Source organism: Saccostrea echinata, unplaced genomic scaffold (assembly GCF_033153115.1).
Source record: "Saccostrea echinata isolate AGI-Se365-2 ecotype Australia unplaced genomic scaffold, CSIRO_AGI_Sech_v1 ptg000062l, whole genome shotgun sequence".
Classification (NCBI taxonomy): Eukaryota; Metazoa; Mollusca; class Bivalvia; order Ostreida; family Ostreidae; genus Saccostrea; species Saccostrea echinata.
Window position 1 is genome coordinate 3,544,420 of NW_026889811.1, and position 14,750 is coordinate 3,559,169.

At 33.9% G+C, this 14,750-nt stretch overlaps 1 protein-coding gene across 1 annotated transcript in view; it reads right to left on the bottom strand.

Moving 5' to 3' along the window:
• Positions 1-3,990: 3,990 nt before the first annotated feature.
• LOC133175551 (RING finger and SPRY domain-containing protein 1-like) overlaps positions 3,991-14,750 on the bottom strand; it is a 32,869-nt gene continuing 22,109 nt past the window's right edge. Inside the window, exons 12-15 of the mRNA XM_061310672.1 lie at positions 10,537-10,639; positions 10,211-10,366; positions 9,440-9,544; positions 3,991-7,489 (exon numbers count right to left, since the gene is read on the bottom strand). Coding sequence (XP_061166656.1) covers positions 7,246-7,489; positions 9,440-9,544; positions 10,211-10,366; positions 10,537-10,639 — 608 coding nt within the window. The 3' untranslated portion in view covers positions 3,991-7,245. The remainder of the gene's footprint in view (positions 7,490-9,439; positions 9,545-10,210; positions 10,367-10,536; positions 10,640-14,750) is intronic.

A 14,750-nucleotide genomic window follows, 5' to 3' on the forward strand; every position in this document is an offset into this window, starting at 1 on the left:
CCTGGACTACAATATAGCGCAATATAACTTTGAAATCCTAAAGTAGAATGGATGTTTAATTTTTATTTTGAGTATGCAGGCCTATAGTGGGGGGGGGGGGGGGAGGCATCCCCCAACTTTTTCTGAGAATGATATTGATAGTTTTACTAATCTGTTGAACACTGACATGCAAATTCAGGCATTTTTGGGGGGATGTACCGAAAAGCTAGAGAAACAAACGACCTAAGGACCTTAACGATCACCTAGATACCCAGGATCAGAGAAGATCTTCAAATTATGTATTTTTACTATATGATTAATAAGAGCCTCACCCTAATTCCAGAACCCCTGACCCTGGAGCCATGAATTTCACAATTTTGGAAGGGGCACCCTTTGTCATTATAATCACAAACTTAAATTGTCTGCTTTATGCCCAAGAGCAGAGGAGATTTTCAAAGAAATAATGTATTTTCACTATATGATCAACCAAACACCAACACCCCTGACCCAAGGGCTATTAATTTCACAATTTTGATCGAAGAGGCACCCTTGATCATCTTAAGCATGCATTTAGTTTGCCTGCTATATAAACAGGGATAGAAAAGAAGCTTTTAGAAGAATTCATGCATGTTCACTTTATGATCAATATATAGAGCCCTGCCCTGATTCCAAAACCCTCTGACCCTGGGGACAAAAATTTAAAAATTTTGGTAGAGGGCACAATGCTTATTACAATCATGTCAACAGTTTGACTGCTTGATATCCAGAAGTAATAAAATTTGCAATAATTTTGATGGTTTTAACCCCATCCTTTAGACCTCAGAGGAGTAGGAACCAAGAATTTCATAATTTTCGTTCCCCTTTCCCCATTGATGCTATATGCTAAAATTGGTTGAAATTGGTTTATAGCGGTTCAAGAGAAAAAGCTGAAAATGTTCAAAAGTTTTCGATTGTTTACTATAGCATTAGATGACCTGATTGACTCAGGTGTCCTAAAAAAACCCCATCCCGTACAAAATATGATTTCTATCCTTTTTTAGGTCAACTGAGTCACTCAGGTACGTAACCTATTGCTATCTGTTTTTGTCGTTCGTTAAGCCATTAACATTTGAATATTTTCAACTTCTCTGAAACCACTGAACAAATTTCAACCAATTTTGGCATATAGCATTTATGGGTGGAGGGGGGGGGGCAAAAATTGCCGGTAAATTTAATGGTCCCACCCCCTCTGGGTCCTGGGGGGTTGGGGGGTTGGGCTAAAACCATTAAATTAATGCAATTTTTAAAAATCTTCTTCTTTACTTCTGGACCTCAAGCAGTCAAACTGTTGGCATGCTGTAATAAGCAGTGAACCCACTAACTGACCCCAGGGCCAGGGGTTCTGGTGCTAGGGCGGAGTTATATAAATCGTAAAAGTGCATTATTTCTTTTAAAATCTTCCTCTCTGCTCCTGAGTACTAAAAAAACTAAGTGCATAGTTATGATGAGCAAGAGTGCCTTCAGATATTGTGAATTTCATAGCCCCTGGATTAGGGGTTCCGGTGTTAGGGCGGGACTCTATTGATTATATAGTGAAAATGCATCAATTCTTTGAAAATCCTCTTCTCTACTCCTGGATATTATTTAAAAAAATAAGTGCATGGCTATGATAAGCAAGAGTGCCTCTTTAGAATTTGTGAGGTTCATGGCCCCTGGGTGAGGGGATCTGGTGTTAGGGCGGGGCTCTTTTGATTATATAGTGAAAATGCATTAAAATGTTGAAAATCTTCTTCTCTGCTCCTCGGTATTAAATAAACCAACTAAGTATATAGTTATTATGATCAACGGTGCCTTTTTAGATATTGTGAATTTCATGGCCCCTGGGCCGGGGTTCTGTTGGAAGGGGGGGGGGGGCTCTATTGATTATATAGTGAAAATGCATTAATTCTTTAAAATCTTCTTTGCTCCTAGTTATTATTTAAATAAGTGAAGTGCATGGCTATGATAAGCAAGGATCATCTTCCAAAATAGTGAAACTGATGGTCCCAGGGTCGGGGGTTCTGGTGAAAAGGGGGGGGGGTCTATTGATTATATAGTGAAAATGCATAATTTCTTTGAAAATATTCTTTTCTGCTCCTAGTTATAAATCAAAGAAATTAAGTGTGTAGTTATGATGAGCAAGGATGATTCTTGAATTGTGAGTTTCATGGCCCCTTGGTCAGATCTTCTGGAAGGGTGGGGCTTTATTAATAATATAGTGAAAATTAGTCAAATGTTCTGGTGTAAGGGTGGGGCTTTATTAATTATATTGAAAATGCATAAATTCTATTAAATAATCCTGCCTGCTCCTGGGTATTGAATAGATAAACAAAGTGCATAGTTATGATGAGCAAGGGTGCCCCTTACAAAATTTTTAAAACTTGTGGTCCCAGGGTCAGGGGTTCTGTTGTTTCTTGGTCGGGGTAGGGGGTCTATTGATAATAATGTGAAACTATGTGAATTCTTTGAAAATCTATAATTGATAGTTATGATGATGAGGTACCTCTTCCATATTTGTAATTTCATGACCCTGAGTCATGGGTTCTGGTGTTAGGACAGGGCTGTGTTCAATCTGTAGTGAAAATGCATTATTTGTTTGAAAATCTATTCTGCTCCTGGGCATATTGAAGGCAAACAAAGTAAAAATTTTTAATAAGCAAGGGTATTTTTACAAGAATTTTGAACACCTGGACCATTTGGTCAAGTGTTCTGGGCCAGGGCTCTATTAATTTGTATTCTACTGAGTGAAGTTATCCCCCTTTGCCATTCACCTTTGATAATTAAGGACCCTCTATGCACCAGTGCAAAATGTTTTTTGGACATTGGGAAAATTACATTGTATATAGGTGTAAATTTTAAGCTTATCTATATAATTTGAAACATGGCATTTACCCCCAGGAAAAATGTTCAAAGACAACAAAGTATCAATGAACAGAAATCACCGTTGTTCATTTCAGTCAATAAAATATATGCAAAAGAAGTTTTAATTAATTTACCTTGACCTTTTAAAATGCTAAGAATGCTTGAATTGATTACAAATTGAGAAAAACACTGTAGATTTCATTTTATTTGAATTTAGATCTAAGAGCAGATCACTCTAACTGTAGAAAAATACCACAGAATCAGAACTCTTTAGTGTGTAGTGTAGAGGGGGTTCTTAATCACTGTAAATAATGTATTTGAAAGGTTAATGGAATAAGAGAATTATGCAATAATTTTTATTGTATAATACAAAAGTTACTTTCATAGTTTTAATGATCAGGTAGACTTGTAAATAACAGATAAATAAAAATGAAACAAAAATAACTTATCTTTTTAAATGTTCTGGAGAGGCCAATAGTAATAGTATGGGGTTAAAAAATAAATGTTTTATGAATAGTCTGCATGGTGATAGTGATATATGGGGGGCAGATAGATACTAGACTAATTATTTCATCCAATTTCTCTTGCTTTTGGGCAACAAAGTTTCACATATCAGTTTATTTCATACTCTGGATCCTTTAAATTGTTGTATTGTACTCAGGTGACTGTTAAGGCCATTGAACCTTTTGTTTTTTTTTTTTTTTTTTGCTTGTCAAATTTTTTTGGAGGTTGAAAAACAAAGTCAATTAATGATGTGGCAGTCAAACAGTTTCCATTAGATGAGAATATATTCAGTTTCTGGTACTGTAAAATACTAATATATCCACAGTTAAAAAAAATCAAGATTCACAAAGATTGAATAAACATTTTTGATTGTAAGCCATTTTTGCCTTGTAATGGATCTTCAATTATTGACGTCATGTTTATGAACATTACAATTTTTGACATTGTATTATTACATTACTAATGTCATGTTTAGGAACATTATCAGGCAATTTGTCATTCATTTCTCAATTTGTCATTTCTTACAGTTAATGTGAATCTTGATTTTTTCCCCCATTATATATATATATAGAGAGAGAGAGAGAGAGAGAGAGAGAGAGAGAGAGAGCAAAACAACATAACAACAAATCACTTCAAGTATTTGTATTTTAATTAAGATTATTGGAAAAAAAACTGATTATGTCTAATATAAAACAAGATGTAACACTTTATGCATGGTTTGAATAATAATTCAACTGTGTACCAAAGACAACAATTTTATAATTATGAAAGCCCTCAAAATACCAGGTATAAATTATACACCTGTCGCAGCAGAATTAAAAAAGGTATCTGCTCAAAGATACTAGACCTTTAATGATGTAGCAAAAAAATGATGCAGCATTGTGCCGAGTTACATTTGTTAGGATCTGTTTCTGAATCTAAGAGGGCTCTATGGATTAACATGGAAAAAAAGACAAAAAATTAATCAAATATGCAAGATAAAGGTCCTGCACTAGAACAAAATCTTTACATGAGAGAGAGAGACCATTTTAAGTTCAGACCTCATCAAATACTTTACCTTAATTAATGCAAGTACAATCAAACAGTAAGCACAGCCTAAAGAGAGAGAACTGCAGCAGGTAAATCATACAGGGGACTTGAAGTAAGAGTTGTCTCTCTTGATACAATTCGTACAACAGTTTTGTTCTGAATATTGTCAACACCAAAGCTTAATTTAATAAATTTAATGTTGAAATAAAACATATAAATGTTTTTCTTGCACATGAAAAAATATTTTAATTTAAGAGGAGACCACACTTTGAATATGTTGTTGGCACTGAATCAAACAAAAAATAGAGAAAAGAGTGGTGCATTTCTGTGATTTAAGGTCAGAAGATAAGTTCCTTAAAAATATATGATTTTTCCTAAGAATTTGAATCCTATATAATTTCACTGGAAATCACTTGAATTGCTGATATCACCCTTTTTAGTTTATATATCTTTTTCAGACACTTTGAAAAAAGTTCAGAAATCAGAAGAAAACAATGATTATAAGTATTTTTGGTATTTAACAAAGAGATGTCCTCCAGAATTTCTTGTATGAACAGTTAAGAGGTCTCACAATAATATAAAACTACAATAATGTAACTTAATAAGAAATATCACAGCTTGAATGTAAATAAAAAAATATTCACAAGGCTCTCTCTAGCTTAACTTACTCAAAGATAAAGATAATACCTTTAAAGCATAATGGACATGAAAAAAAAATCCAAAAAAAATTGAAATATGTGACTGTTTTGTACAAGCCTTTTAAGAAATCTCATTCAGTGTCATACAAGACAACTAAATACAAGCCAAAAAGATAACTAGATCAGTTTGTTAACTAATTGTGCTGCAATGAATTTTTCAAATAATCACAATATTCACTGAATTAACAACCAAGGTTTGATTTATATATTCTAACTATGGCAGTTTGGAAAAACATCCCAATTATCAATCTTTCTTTTGAGTTTACACTGCATCAACCATTTACTTAGTATTATATACTGTAATCACTCTCCATTAGATGACTAAAGAGATACAGGTTTGTAAATCAATCATAACTAGAGAGACAGGTGTTACAGATAATGTATTACATGTACAGGTTATGTAATCTGCTGTTACAGGTAATGTATTACATGTACAGGTTATGTAATCTGCTGTTACAGGTAATGTATTACATGTACAGGTTATGTAATCTGCTGTTACAGGTAATGTATTACATGTACATGTAATGTAATCTGCTGTTACAGCTAATGTATTACATGTACAGGTAATGTAATCTGCTGTTACAGCTAATGTATTATATGTAATGTAATCTGCTGTTACAGCTAATGTATTACATGTACAGGTAATGTAATCTGCTGTTACAGGTAATGTATTACATGTACAGCTAATGTAATCTGCTGTTACAGGTAATGTATTACATGTACAGCTAATATAATCTGCTGTTACAGGTAATGTATTACATGTACAGGTAATGTAATCTGCTGTTACAGGTAATGTATTACATGTACAGCTAATATAATCTGCTGTTACAGGTAATGTATTACATGTACAGGTAACATAATCTGCTGTTACAGGTAATGTAACAAACAGGTGTACAATAACTTCAGTTGCTGATCACAAGTGTGTAATTAGTACTCAAAAAACGGTTATCTTAGGTTAATAAGCTGCAATATAAATAAAGCAAATTGAAGTTTACAGTAAATAAGCTAACATCTATTTTATATCATTGTACTGAAACAATAATCTAACTACTGTGACAATAGTTTTGTACACTTCACTGTGTAAAAGTATTGAAAGTCTAGGAGAATCAGAGATAAGGCTTCAATATTAATTAATTCCATAAATAATTCAATTCTTAGATTAAAATCACATCTTCATTTAAAAATAAGCATTTCTTCCATTGTTGCTGTATCACTCTCACACAGTGAAACCCTAGCATGCATTTGATTGGTTGTTGGGATCTGTGCAGTATTTGATTGGTTGTCATGATCCGCAAAGAAAAATGTAAACAAATTGAAAAAATTCAGTTCTACAAAGGGAGAAAAAAAATTTTGATAATATGTGCACTTTTGTTGCCAGCTTATCTCTAATTCTTGTTCCTGAACTTTTTGAGACACTCAGGAAGTCTTTGGTATTACCGTAAGATGGATCCTTTTGAAGATACAAATCCAGGAATATTTTCGAATGTCTGCAAGATATCTGAGAAAATTAGAATAACTAGTAAATTTGAGATGTTTTCTTTGGCAAAAAGTAATCTACTTAATTCGGTGTTCACTGTTCATGATGCAGATGCAGGGATATACGTCTCCCAGTTTACAATTTGAGTGTAATTTAAGAAACATGATTTTATTTTTAATTTTCCTTTTACTGCTTGTATTAATTGTATTCATGGAGAGAGAGAGAAAATTAAAAAAAACCTTTCAAACAAATTCTTTTACGTATCAATTACATATGTGCTTCTTGGGAAAAAATGCTTCTTAAGGTAAAAGAATTTCTTTAATGCACACAATAAATTCACTTCAGAAAAATAACAAAATCAACGTCTTACAGAGAAACTTAACATCAATATCCCGGAAATCTGATGACAGCTACAATCAAAACCCCCCACCTCATTTCCACCCCCAACACACCAACAACAACAAAAAAAAATCAGCTCACATCATAAGTTAAAAAATTGTTAAGGAAAAAAACCATACAGAAAACTTTTTATTTACTAATAGTTAAAAATAATGTCTTCTACTTGGTGTACTTTTCATAACACAAAATAAAACAAATTTGATTCTCTTTAAAAGTGTGAGGTGATAAAATAGTTGGGGTTCAATACTGCATCAGGCCTGACCCCGGGGGAAGCCTTGGCTATGAGATGTGATCGGAGCCTTCTTTACTGTCACCTGCTTGTCCTCCTGTCTGGCCGTTGGCGGCCAGTTTAGTCTTTTCAGTCAGGTCACTATTCACTGACACGTCAGTGACCTGGGTTGTGCTAGAGGTCTGTGTGGATTTGCTGTTCTCTTCTGTAACGTTTTCCTGAATTCTCTCATCAATTTTTGTTCGGCATATAGGACACAGTTCAATCTGGAGGGTACACTGATAGCAGAAGCCCCTATAAAATGAAGCAGTTCAACGATCAGCATCACGTAAATTATAGTAACTGAATAATTCATTTGACAGTGGTTAACTTAAATGTATAGCAAAAATAAATGTTGAAAATTTTAGAACTACCCTGGTATTAACTGGATCCAATCTCATGATTTATATACATCAGCCTATACATACAATTCACATTCTCTGAAAATTCTTACAATGCTTATCACTGTACTAATTCTGTTTAATCCTTCATACTCAGTAAACAGAAATTCTTTGTATTGGAAAAAAAATTCCTGTTAGAATTAAAACAAGAGGCCCATGGGCCACAGCGCTCACCTGAGTAACTTTGGCCTTGCTGTTTTTCACCCGATTTCTCCCCCCCCCCCCCCCCCCCCGTAGTACTTATTGTGGCCCCGCCCTATCCCCAGAGGTCATAATTTGAACAATTGGAATCTACACTACCCCAGAGTGCTTCCAAGTAAGTTTCAGCTTATCTGGCCCAGTGGTTCTTGAGAAGAAGATTTTTCCTATATATTTCAATGTAAAACTTGGATTCCCTATTGTGGCCCCGCCCTACCCCCGGGGGTCATGATTTGAACAATTTAGAATCTACATAACCCCAGCATGCTTCCAAGTAAGTTTCAGCTTTTCTGGCCCAGTAGTTCTTGAGAAGAAGATTTTAAAAGATTTTTCCTATATATTTCAATGTAAAACTTGGATTCCCTATTAAGGCCCCGCCCTACCCCCAGGGGTCATGATTTGAACAATTTAGAATCTACACTACCCCAGCATGCTTCCACATAAGTTTCAGCTTTTCAGGTCCAGTGGTTCTTGAGAAGAAGATTTTAAAAGATTTTTCCTATATATTTCAATGTAAAACTTGGATTTTCTATTGTGGCCCCGCCCTACCCCCGGGGGTCATGATTTGAACAATTTAGAATCTACACTACCCCAGCATGCTTCCACATAAGTTTCAGCTTTTCAGGTCCAGTGGTTCTTGAGAAGAAGATTTTTAAAGATTTTTCCTATATATTTCAATGTAAAACTTGGATTCCCTATTAAGGCCCCGCCCTACCCCCGGGGGTCATGATTTGAACAATTTAGAATCTACACTACCCCAGCATGCTTCCACATAAGTTTCAGCTTTTCAGGTCCAGTGGTTCTTGAGAAGAAGATTTTAAAAGATTTTTCCTATAGATTTCAATGTAAAACTTGGATTCCCTAATATAGCCCCGCCCTACCCCCGGGGGTCATGATTTGAACAATTTAGAATCTACACTACCCCAGCATGCTTCCACATAAGTTTCAGCTTTTCAGGTCCAGTGGTTCTTGAGAAGAAGATTTTAAAAGATTTTTCCTATATATTTCAATGTAAAACTTGGATTCCCTAATATAGCCCCGCCCTACCCCCGGGGGTCATGATTTGAACAATTTAGAATCTACACTACCCCAGCATGCTTCCACATAAGTTTCAGCTTTTCAGGCCCAGTTGTTCTTGAGGAGAAGATTTTTAAAGATTTTTCCTATATATTTCAATGTAAAACTTGGATTCCCTATTATGGCCCCGCCCTACCCCCGGGAGTCATGATTTGAACAATTTAGAATCTACACTACCCCAGGATGCTTCCACATAAGTTTCAGCTTTACTGGCCCTGTGGTTCTTGAGAAGAAGATTTTTTAATGACCCCACCCTATTTTTGTCTTCTCTTGATTATCTCCCCTTGTGAGGGGACTTGGCCCTTCATTTTAACAATTTAAATTCCCCTTTACCCAAGGATGCTTTGTACCAAGTTTGGTCAAAATTGGCCCAGTGGTTCTTGAGAAGAAGTCAAAAATGTGAAAAGTTTACAGACGGACGGACAGACGGACAGACGGACGGACGGACGACGGACAAAATGTGATCAGAAAAGCTCACTTGAGCCTTCGGCTCAGGTGAGCTAATAAGAACTGATTGTTTTATGTTTACCTGTGATTACATGGAGACAGATAGTAATTAGCCAGCTGATCAAAACAAAGCGTGCAGGCCCCTTCTTTGACATTTAAATTCTTCAGCAGTTCTAATTTCATATGTCTGCAAAATTAGGATTTTTTTAGAATATCAATTGCTGTAATGTTAATTAACAGCCCAGATGAAAATGACTGTACAGTAACATGGCATTATGACCTTAATCCAACTCAATGCAAAACTGTATTATCAACTATCAACACAAACTGCATTATTGATATATAATCATGTTCCTTGGTTATTTGACTTATTTTAAATTTTAGTAATCAGGAACTACAATAATCGAATAATGTAGGCAATAAAAATTTGCAATAAAAAGGTTTAAGCTTACAAATTAATAAAGAATTATGATTTTGTACGGCTAGTGAAGAGTCAGTGCTGTATGATACCCTAGAAACATGACTTGTAATGTTAACAAAGAGCCCATGATGAATGCTGTATGCTACAATGGTAGCTAAATATGTTATTATAACAGAGAATCTATTTGTATTGCTGTAAGTTTCCTTAGCAACATGACTTGTAATGTTATGAAAAACCTATGATGTAATATAAAAATATTATTTTTTTATATAGGGTAACATGATAAGTTGTTATCAGCAAAAACCATTGCTGACCGACGTGAAGCGTGACTTGTAATGTTAGTGAAGAAGCCCTGCTGTAATACTTAATGTTAACTTGGGAGTGTGACTTGTAATGTTAATGATGTAGCTATGCTGTAATTCTTAATGTTACCTTGGGAGTATGACTTTTTCCTCCTCAGACAAATGCCCATAATCATTAAAGCTTTTAAATGCGATGTCCTTAGGGGGATATCTGTAAGGTTTGGCCCCAAAATTAAAATAGCACTGTTGGTAGGACATAAAACTAGCAGCAGCAAAGAAACCCTCTCTGAAAGAATAAGGCTTCATTAAAATCAGGAAAAAATTAACAAATTATGAATCATATTATAGGTGCAATAGAACTCTTTGCAGTTCAGTTGAAAATCACATTATTATGAATTACATGATATTTAGTGTATGTGTATTTTCCCTTTTACTGTTTTAACATAATCATCAAACCTTGCATGCTGGAATAATTCATTGTTGGGCGGTAGTCCCTCCCCATTCAGATAAAACACCAGTTCTTGCTTCTCTACGTTGAGTAGTAGTCCAAGAGTGTCACCTAAAAATAGAATGATAAGCAAAGCTATCAAGGAAAGATTACTACGAGGAACGATATTCTAAGCACGCTGTACTCTGTCAATGGATTACATCGAGATTAGCAAACCTTGTAGGGTGTAGCTTATTGTAACTCATAATTTCTTTTCCAGCAGTTTTAGCCAGATTTTTACTCAACACAAAAATAATTAATAATCAAAAGTAACTTTATTATTAAATCATGTGAATTTTATGCAACAATAAAATTGTGTCTCTGGAATAAACGAAATGCTGTTCTCTTGTGTTTAAGTTAGGCTGGCACAAAAAATATACACATGTATGGTAATGTGATTTATGGTAATTTCATTAAAAGAATTGGACACTTCACTTGGGTAGATCCATCACTTTGAATAAGTAACTCACTATTGAGTCATGTGACTATTTCTAGGATCATTGAACATACAGAGTAGTCAGTGGTAGACATACAGAGTAGTCAGTAGTAGACATACAGAGGTAGTCAGTAGTAGACATAAAGAGTAGTCAGTAGTAGACATAAAGAGTAGTCAGTAGTACAGTAGTAGACATACATAGTAGTCAGTAGTATACAGACTAAATAACAAGAAGTACTTAGTCGTACACTCCTCTGTGGTACACTTCTTGTTATATACGTCTCGGAATTAAGAAAGAACAACAAGGACATGGCACCAAAACAGACTTAATTAAAGAGATTAGGAATTCCAGTAGTAAGGGATCTCTTTCTTAGTTAATACTTAATTTAAATCATTTTCTTGTTCAGTACATGTTTTTGTTTTCATACTAAGTTTTAAAATTCCTCACAAAGACAGGCCATACACTGCTGTAATGGACATCTTGTTTATAAACAATTTCTCAAACCACTTCCCTATCAGAGCTTTCTTTAAAGTAATGCTTGGAAACTTAACCTCTTCTAGAATTGTAAATGCCTTTAGTAAAATATGGACTGTGGTGTTCTAAATCTCTCTCATATCAAAAGTTTTATATCTAGAATTCAAGAAATCTCAATCAGCAAAGGTTCAGAATTCTCGTCTATCGATGGATTTTTTCTGAGTAATATTATGAATACCTAACCCCAACATAGGATTGCAAATATGTTTCCTTAATTCAAAACAATCATTATTTTATATAATTTTTTTCTTCTTGAAATATTTCATAATTACTAGTAGACTTTCATTAAATCTACCAATCAACAATCTTTTTGCTTTACATAAGATTAAAAAAACTATTCTACAATTAACCAACAGAAAACAGGAGTTAGTGAATCAAGAGAGCTCAGGTTTTGATACAGAATGACAAAGCACACAAAACAGGAATTACTGAATCAAGAGAGCTCAGGTTTTGATACAGAATGACAAAGCACACAAAACAGGAGTTACTGAATCAGAGAGCTCAGGTTTTGATACAGAATGACAAAGCACACAAAACAGGAGTTACTGAATCAGAGAGCTTAGGTTTTGATACAGAATGACAAAGCACACAAAACAGGAGTTACTGAATCAGAGAGCTCAGGGTTTGATACAGAATGACAAAGCACACAAGACCACCTGGTGTTGAATAGTTTGTCTTTATTTCTACAGAAGGTCTACAAATTGTGTACATTGTACAGAAAATGGTATTGACTTTTCCTTTGACTACTAACTTTAATAATAAGTCAGATGAATAAATGAAAACTGCAGCCACCTTCACATGGGTACAGCAAATGAAAATTTGGAATGTGCATTGAGACTATTCACAACTGTACAAAGCATCTAGATTGGTACTTATTAATTAAAGTGTTTGCTGGATTAGTTTTTTTTTTTTTTTTTTTTTTTAGTGATTTTTAAATCTATATTGACTTTACTTTGAATGAGTGTGATCAATAAGAAAGGAAAAGACTGAAATTTAAATTTAAAAAAATTCTAACGAGTAGAAATAAATCCCTTTCTTATCTGTGATCAGCCTCTACTCGGTAAATGCCATGATCAGTTCTCTTTAGTAATTAAAATAAAAGAGTTAAAGAACCCACAATTTCATCAAACTGTCCTTAAACTTTTTTTCAATACACAAGGTCAATTTCAGTGGGTGCATTTAACATTTCAGAGAAAAACATTTGAGAATGGAGGCTTTGAAACTGAGAACATAATGAGTTTGTTTTCCTTTAATATGAAATCTGACACTTAAAAGTAGTTTTGTAGATTTCAATGTTGCCATGTGGTAAAAAACGTATGGTAAACTGATATAGTATGTATTTTTTCAGTTTAAAGTATAAATTCTAAGGGATTGAAATTCAAAAATGGCTATAATCCCTAAACTTGGAGTATATGTCAATGCATTAAAATTGGTAAGTAGGCAAGATAATTTCCTTTTAATAACTCTTTTCATTCAAAATGGCCATGAAAACATTTTCTTACCAATTAACAATTTAACCCGCCCCATTTGAATCTCAAGCTCATTTCTCTGTTTAAATGTTAGATTAAATCCAAGATATTGATATACCAGTTGGTAAAAGAAAAACTTGCATTCAAACTGAAATATGAACCTTAAAAAAAATAAATGTTTGAATTCTTTTTAAAATGATTTTTGGATATTGAAATATCTTTTCTATAAATTACTTAAATATCACTTCAGGAGTCAAGAAATCCTTTTGAATTGGACTGTCACTGCAATGTAAGGTCCAGCTGTAGAGATCGCAGAAACATTGCCAGTCAATAGAACGGATTGTCATTTATGAAATTTTTATTCACTGTCTTCTACTGACAAAAATGACAAATTTGACAGGAATTGGACATAACATCCGACAGTTCTACCAAGTGGGTAAGTTAATAAACTCAGGAAGTACATCTCTCTCTCCTTCTCTCTCTCTGAATAGGAAATATTCTTGTTTTTCAATTGTTATGTGTGGACTCTTAATCCTATAGTAAGAGTCCTCTTTTTTTCATTTCTAACTTGTAATGTACCGGTATTTTCAACAAGTTAGTATATTTGGCACTTGAAAATATTTGATGGTTGTGGAGAATTATTATTTTGCAACTGGGTCATAATTGACTTTACCTTTATCTAGTGAATCACCGACTAGTCTGCAGAATTTGTACCTGTGTGGTGATCTATTATGTTTAGAATTAATCACTTATACATGATCCTCCCTTATCTGCCCATGCTATTGGTCAGCCAGTATTCTTTTCAATATATCCTACATCAGTTTATCTGTATCACAGCCACTGATGTGTCAGGTGATATGTAATCTCTGCTGAGATTATCCAGGTAGACAGTGCCAACAACAATCCACAATAAATCTCTCCTTATAACAATTTAAATTTCATCTATTTTAAAATGTAGACTTAGTTTAAAACTTAATTAAAATAAGACACCTACCTGACCTTTAAAATTTAGGAACATTTCAATAAAATTCTTATAAATTCCAACTCTGTTCCTCCAATATCAGATGGCTATCAAAGCTTGTACAGATAACCTGTATCAGGATGATCATCAGCTTAGATTTAATCCTTTTAACTTTAAATTGGCCCATGATGCTGGGGTACGATACCCTGGGTAGACAAGCTTAGGAAGTGACTCTTAACTGACAGGCTAATTTACATATTTAATGATTAGTTTGCTACCCTGCAGAGAAGTAAGGGGGAAATTAATCTGATTTAAATCTTTTCATTAAGTATATATGTGAATTTATAAAAGCTACCTATTCTTGTAAATGATTCCTGCGATGAAAAGTGGATTCCTTACGTAGGTAAACCTATGATTTAAAATGGGTCCATTTTAATATGTCTGTAAAAAGATGCAAATAAGTTTTTCTTGCAAAAGGAAAGTGGATGAAATGATTTTACTTTAAGGAAACAAATACTTAAAACATTTACTTCATACCAGTACCAGTAAATACTTTAGATAGACCAACTAACAATTCAAAGCAACTAACCAATGTACCGGTACTTAAAAACTGCCTCCTTTTATTCTTTGGAACACAAAAATTTCTAAGAGAAGTGAAATTAAAATTGTTCTTACAAAGAGAATGTGGTACTGATAACTAAATTAAATAATGTGGAGCATATTTATCTAATTCCTTCTACTAGCTATATTATAGGCATCATATAAGATCAAAAATCTTTTTA